General features: G+C 43.3%; 1 protein-coding gene across 1 annotated transcript; it reads right to left on the bottom strand.

Annotated features, from left to right (window-relative positions):
* Positions 1–2,361: 2,361 nt before the first annotated feature.
* Positions 2,362–6,695, bottom strand: LOC119308778 (phosphoenolpyruvate/phosphate translocator 1, chloroplastic-like). Its single transcript, XM_037584922.1, has 9 exons — positions 6,214–6,695; positions 4,823–4,945; positions 4,584–4,736; positions 4,384–4,469; positions 3,816–3,900; positions 3,297–3,416; positions 3,144–3,212; positions 2,780–2,909; positions 2,362–2,702 (listed from the first exon to the last, which is right to left on the bottom strand). Exons 1-9 carry the CDS (start codon positions 6,589–6,591, stop codon positions 2,626–2,628), a joined length of 1,221 nt encoding a protein of 406 aa, XP_037440819.1. The 5' UTR covers positions 6,592–6,695; the 3' UTR covers positions 2,362–2,625.
* Positions 6,696–9,241: the final 2,546 nt, after the last annotated feature.

The following is a 9,241-nucleotide window of genomic DNA, read 5'->3' on the forward strand; positions in this document are numbered from 1 at the left end:
ATGCCCCTGAACCAAGAAGGTTGATCTGATGTCCTAAAACCATCTACAAGATAATAAACAAAAAACTAGCCGAAATTTGCATGGGTACAACAATCAAGAAAATTCTCCCTCCGTCCCAAAATTCTTGTCTTAGATTTGTCTAAATACGGATGTATCAAGTCACGTTTTAGTATTAGATACATCCGTATTTAGGCAAATCTAAGACAAGAATTTTGGGACGGAGGGAGTGTAATAAACACATCGGGTGTTTAAAGCGCACGCCCAATGAACCACTTTGCGTGAGCCTCACATGGCGATTTAAGCTTATTGTTGCAATTCTAATATATGAGAAGTGCAAAATTTAAATGTCAATTGACCAAAAAAAGGACGTTCAAAACCCAATTTATCCTTGTACTTGCATGTCACTTTAAGGATAAATAAACACTGCGATAAATATCAGGCATAATTTACTAAAAGTTTTGATAACTAATCTATATGATGCAAAATATCTTCATAAGATCGGAAATAGCCAAACTGGACCCATTTATGAAACAACCACAACCCACTATCAAGAGCGCAGAAAAAACAAAAAAAACGTACAAGATAAAGCTCATATAGGATATTTGCCCGATTTCTCCTCCCATAGCATGACCATGACATGCATTTACACTTCCATGTATTCTTAATACATTTCTACCACAGTTAGAGGAATCATTCAAAACACAACATCTCAATTTCTCAAGGGTATTCACTGAAGGCGGTAGTTGTTTTATTCTCTTAGCATTTTGTTGAACATGCCCCGTGGAAACATTAGAGAGGTTGGGAGTTGAAAATCGAAGGGAAACCTTTGCACCTGTTGTGTTCTTGCTCACACTCAACTGGGCCTGTGGGTTGAAGAAAAAAATCCAGACTTAAACATAAGCAACAAAATGATGACAACTTATAGGAAATGGAAACGTAAGGAAGCACATACGTACATGCCTAAACAGAACATAAGATGCAACTATGATTTACTCACGATAGAGAGTTAAGAAAGCACAACAATCAGGTGAAAGAGGCAACATCCCTTGTTTAAGTCTTTGATGTAGTTTAGGCCCAACAATAATAATCCAAACATTCACATCAAATTTGAGGTACTACTGACAAAACATTATATACTTAGGGGTAATAATTAGATCAATCTCTCTTTCTCTCTCATCACTTTGAATTTAAACATATATAACCATTTAAATAGTCTCTGTATGCATGTGCGTGTGCGTGTGCGTGTGAATAGATGACACTCAGGATTAAAGAGGAAGCCTGAGTCTGATGTAAAGAGTACCGGTACAGATGATTCTGCTGAGGTCTCTCAGCATGTTCCAAGACAAAACGTAGGCAATAGCCCGTGGGTTGCAACCGGGGATAGAAATTCTGGTGGTTCAACACTAATCATGTTAACATATGTTTTTTCTAGTTTTTCTTCCTCTTCCGCACACTATCTTCACCTCCTCGGTCCAAGATTTCGACCGCCCTCAATGGAACATCATGTGCTGAATATAGTTGCAATGGTTCATAAGACTAACATAATATAGGTACTCAAACCAGCATCAGTTATGATGTGACATGTATGATGAGCAATCCAAACTATTTATAAAAAAAACTCACAGCCAAAAACACAAGTCCCAACTCGCGTAACTCGGGAAGGTTTGAGTGTGCGGGTCGTTAGCTCCGCACATGACACAAAATACTCTAAAATAAGAGTACAAATTCATAAAATGGGTCTGTAGAATTTAGTCGCCCATGCGTTGCAACAGGATATAAATTTTCTAGTAAGCACGGGATATAAATTTTCTAGTATGTTAGTTTGTGATTTACCTAATAATGTGATTGTGTAAATAAATGTTCATCAAATTCTAACCGTGAATTACCTTATATTTTGATTAGAAGTTTGGTAAGTAAAATGGAATCGGTTCAGAAGGTATGTAAATTAAGGTGATTGATTATCATATATAGGGGTGGTGAGAAAAAAGGTAAAATGGGAACCTTATGTTTATTTAAGTAGTATATAAAGATATCAATACTATTTACGTAGTAGAGATATTAATACGAAAGTTCAAAATCAAGCATGTCAGCAAGAACAAATGCACGTAGGAAAAGGCTTGGTAGTGTTCATTTCATAAAAAGTCAGCACTGTTTGTTAGAAACAAGGTTACAGCAATGCAAGTTCACAACCATGCACGATGCCCTGACACCAGACATGGAGGGCATCAGGGCACACATGAATGTAGTACTGTCCGGTTAAATACAATGTAAGTTGCAATATCTTGTTCATGAACTTCATGTAGTGTTAGCAACTAAAGCTTTCTGAATTATCTATGAAAATGGCTAAAAGGGACAGAAATGAACCCTTACAGATGTTGCTCATCGGTGACTTCATCACGGCACAATCAAACTGCGGAGGTTTTATTAAAGTGGCAACTAGAACGTCCAAGTAGAGAACGGTGAAAGAGATTTCAAAACTTTCCTGGTCAAAATGCTCATTACTGAATTACAAATGATCCTGCACGGTACTAGTTACTCAACAAGGCTTCCCAATATGTCCGGCTAAACTAAAGCACCGATTCCAAGAGTGGCAACGCTCTATTGATCCTGACGAACAGAATGCAATCAAGCAGCCTTGGGCTTGGGCTGAAGTCTCTTCAGTTGTGAGTACAGGAAAACTCCCGCAAGAGCGATCGCGGTTCCTACAGACAAGACATTTCAAATATGTAAAGAGGATGTGATACGATCGATAGAACGCACATGAAAAACAGGTGCTTACCGATAGAGTTGATTGGAGACACAGGAGTCTTGAAGAACAGAACAGATGTAACAATGACCACCACACGCTTGACGCAGTTACCTACCGAATGGGTAACTGGTGACACCCTTGCGAGGATCATGTATGACACCTGCGATAAATCAGAAGACAAGTAAGAATATTTCGAGTAAGTACAGAAGTGCCTAGGCTTCTGAACGCATGTGCTGGGCATGTGCTACACATATGCATATACTGATACATGACTTGGCATAAGTTTCAAACTATTCAAAACCAGAAACAAATTTATTGATCAAAGTAACAAAGACATCCAAAGATTCTAACAAAACGAACCATCACACAACAGAAAACTGGATAGATGGCTGACCTGTTGGTATGCATGGAAACAGAATGCGGCAATCAAAGACCTTGTGTACACTTGTTGTAAGTTCAGACCCTGCACAGGAAAGAACATAGTAAGAATTCAAACGAGACAGTGTGCTTATAAGGTTGAGCAGACAAATAAACAGTGGATACTCACAGCAGACTGCAGATAAGTAGGAGTGACCTTAACACCTTCAGTCAACAAGGTTACAGGAGCTAGAAGGAAGAATGACATGACTGTAATAATCGAGAAGAGATTGATGTTGTCCAGAGATGCCTGGTCAGAGTTGGGGAAAATATGAAGGTTAGTCATAGATTTTAATACAGTCGCTATGCATGTTCAAATATGAGAGTAGCATATCAATTACAAACCCCTCCATTCACAAAAAGAATAGAGAAGAACTGCAGACACCCCCAAAACACAACTTACAAATTATCTCTACTGTAATACTTCAACAATATCAACTAAAATAACATTATGAGGATACTTTTCGATATTAATATGTGCATAGAATTTTCAAGTGTCCAATGTAAAAGTTCACAAAGATGACCACAGTTGGCTGTACATACTCCAAGAGAACTGTAAATTGATGGGGTGATTCATAATTCGAGAGAATTGAACATTGATATTCAGTTACAACTATCCAAGACAACTGTAAATTGCTAACTTAGTTACCTCTTTCTTCAGCATAAGCTTCTTGCTGAGGACATTCCTTGACTGGAAGGTCACATTTGAAGCCATTGCACTCAAAAATCCAGCCCTGTTGTCATTTAAATTGCAAATTAATCACCAATAATACACAATAATTTATGAGCAACAAATGATTTGGAGTCTAAGGAGGACAATATGAATGCAAAAATGAATACACACACGTGCACATAAATACACACGTCAGCCATTAGGCTGGTCATAGTGGGAAGTAACTTAGACTAGTAGTAACATGCACGGTAGTCTATGTTAACATATGTGTGGTGTCATGCAAGCCTTCATTTATTTAGATATAGACTAATTTAGCCTCGGGGTGCGTTATGTTACCACAAACACCTCTCTCCTCATTAACTACTTGCCACATAAGCAAAATTGTCTTGGGATGAGTTATATTACTTGATATGTTACTCCCACTATGACCAGCCTTAGGCGACCACATATGAAACTCAAGAGACATGCCACAACTGTAATGTGCACATCAAGCTTCCTAACAATATAGTTCTTTCATTCAAATGAAGGTGCTGATATTGATTACCAGTTAAAAGAAGCTTCAGAAATAGATGCCAATGCCACACCACCAACAATAGGAAGAAGAGACAAAACAACCCAAGGAGTAGGCAGCTGCATGGCCATTCATGTGTCAGAACTCAGAACAGGACCAAGAAATTTCTTAGATTACACAAATTTGCAATTTTTCATGGAAGATCTAACAGAGGACAGAGAAACAGACATTACCTCGCCAAGGAACATTGCAGAAAGTAGAACTGAGAAGAAAGGCTCCATGGCCTTGATTGTATGTGTAAATGACACTGCAACCTTCCCAAGGCTCATGTTGGTGAAAAGATTGCCCATGGTATGGACAATAGCCAAAGGGAGGATAGCAAGAAGCTGGGAAATAAGAGCCATTAGAATACATCTTCTAATGGTGCAATATATGTGTACTGAAAGTTTGTCACAGGAAACTAGATAATTACCTGTGCACCGGAAATCTTTGGTCTTTTAAGGATACCCGTGGCCCACATGAACAAGGAAATCGTAGTTCCAACAGCAAACTGAACTGTTGTGATGTTTATGGGATAAGGAAAAACCTTGAGGACCTGTCAAATATAAACAGCGGAGAAAGTTGTATTATCCACAGGTAAATGATGCAATCGTCTAGAAATTTCTTAGGAAAATAAATCAAAATGCGACAACATCTGCGTCAACTCTCTCTGTATCTTAATCATTAACAAAACGTTTGCTGCAGAATTCTCTATTTACACACTTACCAGAAAACAGAAGGGCATGGTACCCACTCAAATCTGTAATCACAGAGGCACAAATATTGGACAAAGAAATGAATATATATGTCCATAGGATTAAAGCCATAGTGCACATCACATCAGTACAGGGCATTATGAAAGACCCTGAGTGAAATCGACAGCAAATGCTTATTCTCACATGCAGCAGACAGGAAGAATTCTTACTTGATTGGAATTATTACTAACAGTAATCCTAGGCTCTGGCATGTGGCGTTACAAATTTTATACACTTAAGCTAATAGCTCAGGAAAGTGCTACAGGTTCAATATCTTCAATTGACTAAACTAAGTTTTTGGAATAAAAACAAACAATGTTGAGAAAAAAATTACAAAGAGGCAAAATGGTACAGTATTTCAACAACCCAGCGAAAAATTGTGAGCTTAGACATATCTGAATCTGAAGATATTCATCAAAAAGCTCCAGAAAAGATCACTTCACCATACGGATGAACCATATAGGTCAGCTTTCTCTTCACATAAGCAGACAGGAAGCACCCTGATTCGATAGGAATTATTTGCTTGTACTGATCCTGGGTTCTGATACGCGGTCTTACAAATTTATGCACTTAGGACAAACGTTTGATCAGAAAAGGTGAGATTCAAGTTCAATATGTTCTTCGGTCTGACGTAGGTTGGTTTTATGTAAATCAATGGCGTTCACAAAAACAAATCACACAATATGAGGCAAAATGGTATTCTGGACAAGTTCAGTTCAGTTAGATTTCACTGAATCTATGGACGATTGACCAGAAGATCACTCAGTCATACGTATAAAAATAATAACTGAAATAAGGAGCTGAAAGAGGAATTTCCATGCAATGTCACTAGGAATGGTCCGAAGTGGAGAGATGCGGATTACTTGGAGAGATCTGTCCCTGCTAGACTACGAACGCGCCAAAACAAGCGAAACAGCACGTCAATTCGCGCTCAGCAACCGATTTCCAGGCCAATTGATCAGATCGAACTACAAGGCGCGCTCGCTAAACTACGAAGGACTACAAGATACTTGGACGCAATAGAAGAGAAAAGCAACCTTTTTTTGGTGCAAAAGGCGTGGCAGCTCACCTGCTTGTTGTAGATGTTGAAGTAGATGTTGAAGAGGTACCAGAGCCCGAAGAAGACGCCGAGCTGGAGCGTCTTGGCGAGCGCTGCTCCGCTTTCCTCCCCGGCCTCCTCGCCCGCCGACGCCTTCCCCGCGGCCGCGGCGGCCACGAGGCAGTCGCTCCTCTTCTCCTGCTCAGGCGACGCCGGCACGAGCCCGATGCGGCCGAGCCCCGCCGCCGCCACGAGGCCCGCGCGGGGCGCGGCGGCGGGGAGGCGGAGGGCCGTGCGGGAGGCCGGGAGGCGGGAGGCCGGGAGGCGGGCGGCCCCGGGGCTAGGGCTCTTGAGGATGGGCCGCGCGGCGCATGGCCGGAGGAGCCCGATGGCCGCCGCGCTCTGCATTGCGGCGGGGGCGGGGTGTTCCGGAAGCGGGGGCGGGCAGACCGGGGTCGCCTCTCGAGCCCTGGCCGCGCGGAGGTGGCGGGCGGAGGCCTCGAGGCCGAGGCAGAGGCTGCGGCGGCGGCGGAGGGCACGAGGAGGGAGGCGGGGTGGTGCGGTCTGGTGAGATGAGAGAGAGTGGGTTGGTGGGCGAAGGGTTTTAAGGAGCGGCGAGGCCGGGCTGAGCTGGCACCGCCGGGGAGAAGCGTCTGCAAGAGTGACAGGTGGGCCCGAGCAATTGACCTGGCATTGGCCGGCTGCGGGGTGGAGCCGGTGCACGGTGCGCCGGGGCGGACGGCCGTGGGGCGAGGGTGCGCGGGGCCCGGGCGCCGTGCGATGCGGTGGAGGGGTTGTTGGGTGGAACCTGCCCAGCGAGGGCTCCGAGGGGCGGGTGGGTCCCGTCGCGGGAAAAACCTGGCCTGGTGGGCCCACAGTAGGCGGGGCGGGATCTGCGAGACCGCCGCGCCAGCTCACCATGCGTCTTCTTCTGGGTCTTGGGGCGGACTGCCAGTTGCTCCAGACCTCAAACTTTGGTCCAGTTTTTTTTTTCCCTTCGTGAAAAACAAACACCATCTCATGGCTCATTCGGTTCACAGAATTTTCAAATCAAAGGAATAGAAAATGTAAAGGATTGAGGTGTCCTCTCCGGCCCACTTCTTCGGAAATTTTCATGTGGTCACGCCTAATGCTAAGAATCTTTGGCCAGTACGGAGAAAATGCTGAGGAATCCCCTAGGAAGAAATCCTACGGGAATCCTACAAATCGAATGATCCCTTTTATTTCTTGTGGCAAAAAAAATCTCATACTCCCTCCGTTCCAAAATATAGCGCGCCCACGCTTTTCGAGGTTCAACTTTGACCATAAATTTAACCCACGAGACCGACTGCGGCGGGATCAAAAATTATATAATTAAAAACTTTTTTTGAATACGAATTCATTGGTATAATTTTTTCGCCCGCCGCAGTCGGTCTTGTTGATTAAATTAATGGTCAAAGTTGAAGCACGGAAACCGAGGACGCGCTATATTTTGGAACGGAGGGAGTATATGATAACTATAAGAGGGTGCTTGGATACATTTTAGTCCCATGACTAAAAGTAGTGGGACTAAAACTTGCTAGCCTCACCCATGCTTGGATACAAATACTAAATATACTAAAATGAGTTAATGAGCATTTATTATCCTCCAAACTCTCCAATCCCGAACTCGCATGTGTTAAAGGAGGGGAGTTAAATGGGGAGAGAGATGACTAATCCACATTTTAGTAGGGTTCCCCTGACTAAAACTTTTTAGTCTCAAGACTAATTCTAGCCTCTCTTTAGTCAGGGATGATTGGAATTTTAGCCTCTAAAAGAGACTAGTTTTAGTCAGACTAAAAATAGTCCCTTGGATCCAAGCCTGGCCTAAGACAATGACCGTGCATTGCTACGGCAGAAGACGAAAAATACCTCAAGCACATCACAACAACCGCTAAAGTTTCTCTTCACGTATCTCATCCTTTTCATCGACCGTTGTGACTCCCAAACAGGCTTAAGTTTTGAAGATCAAATTAAAAGGTCAAACTGAAGCACGTAGCAAAAAAAGCGAATGATATGATGCAAGAGCGTATCTATGTTTATTATAAAAAAATATTATTATTGGGTCGATGAACCCCTAGCTTTGTTTGATATGAACTCGGAAGAATGTAATTATTCTCAGACTTCCTCTCTTTTTTCCCTAACTCTAGGCGCTAGGACAAGCTCTTCCATCTAGACTACACCGGCAAGTCCGTGGATTGGCCTCCCCTCTGCCTGCCGCTTCGGTGGCCGATGGTGGGGAGGGGAATCTCGATACATTAGCTCCAGCTAGGATTTTTAGTCCTCGCAGGTGCGGCCCTCTGGCGGATGGCGGCACTTCTTCGAGTTTGTCTTCAGGCTCTGATCCTCCTCAACTTCGTACGTCTAGACGTAATCGACGGAGCTTCGGCATAGATTCCGACCGTCTCATTAAGGCGGTGTGGTTAGGGTTTCTCGTCATGTGACGAGATTTGGTCTTAGGTGCTTCAGATCTATGCAAGGATTCAACGGCAATGATTGCGGCTCCAGGGCATTGGCCCTCAGGGGCACGTGCACGAAGACTTCTCAGCTGTCATCGATAAGGTCAAGCCAACTCTAACAGGGGAGTGGCGACAACGGCACATCGGCGGCTCGTTTCTGGTGGTAACAGTGGTCATTCTGAGGGCTTGAAATCTCAATGTAATTTTTATTATGTTTGAGAAGATTTGTACTTCCGGTGAATTTTTATAATAGATTTGTCTTTGCAAAAAAAAGCTGGATCGAGTACTAGCTAGCGTCGAATGGGAACAGAAGTTTCCCTTCGTAATAGTTCAGGCACTTTCCCGTGGTATTTCTGATCACACGCCTTTATTTGTAGACTCTGGTGAGGCTACCCACTTGGGAAACAAAAACTCCTTTTCGTTCGAGCTGGCTTGGTTTGAACGAGACGGCTTCTTTGATCTCGTAGCCAGGGAATGGGCTAAGGATGCAGGATGCAGGACTGCGCTTGAGCGTTGACAGAATAAGATCAGGCACTTGAGAAGTTTCCTACGTGGGTGGGCTAAGCATCTTAGTGGGATTT

The sequence above is a fragment of the Triticum dicoccoides genome, chromosome 5B, assembly GCF_002162155.2.
Source record: "Triticum dicoccoides isolate Atlit2015 ecotype Zavitan chromosome 5B, WEW_v2.0, whole genome shotgun sequence".
Taxonomy (NCBI): domain Eukaryota; kingdom Viridiplantae; phylum Streptophyta; class Magnoliopsida; order Poales; family Poaceae; genus Triticum; species Triticum dicoccoides.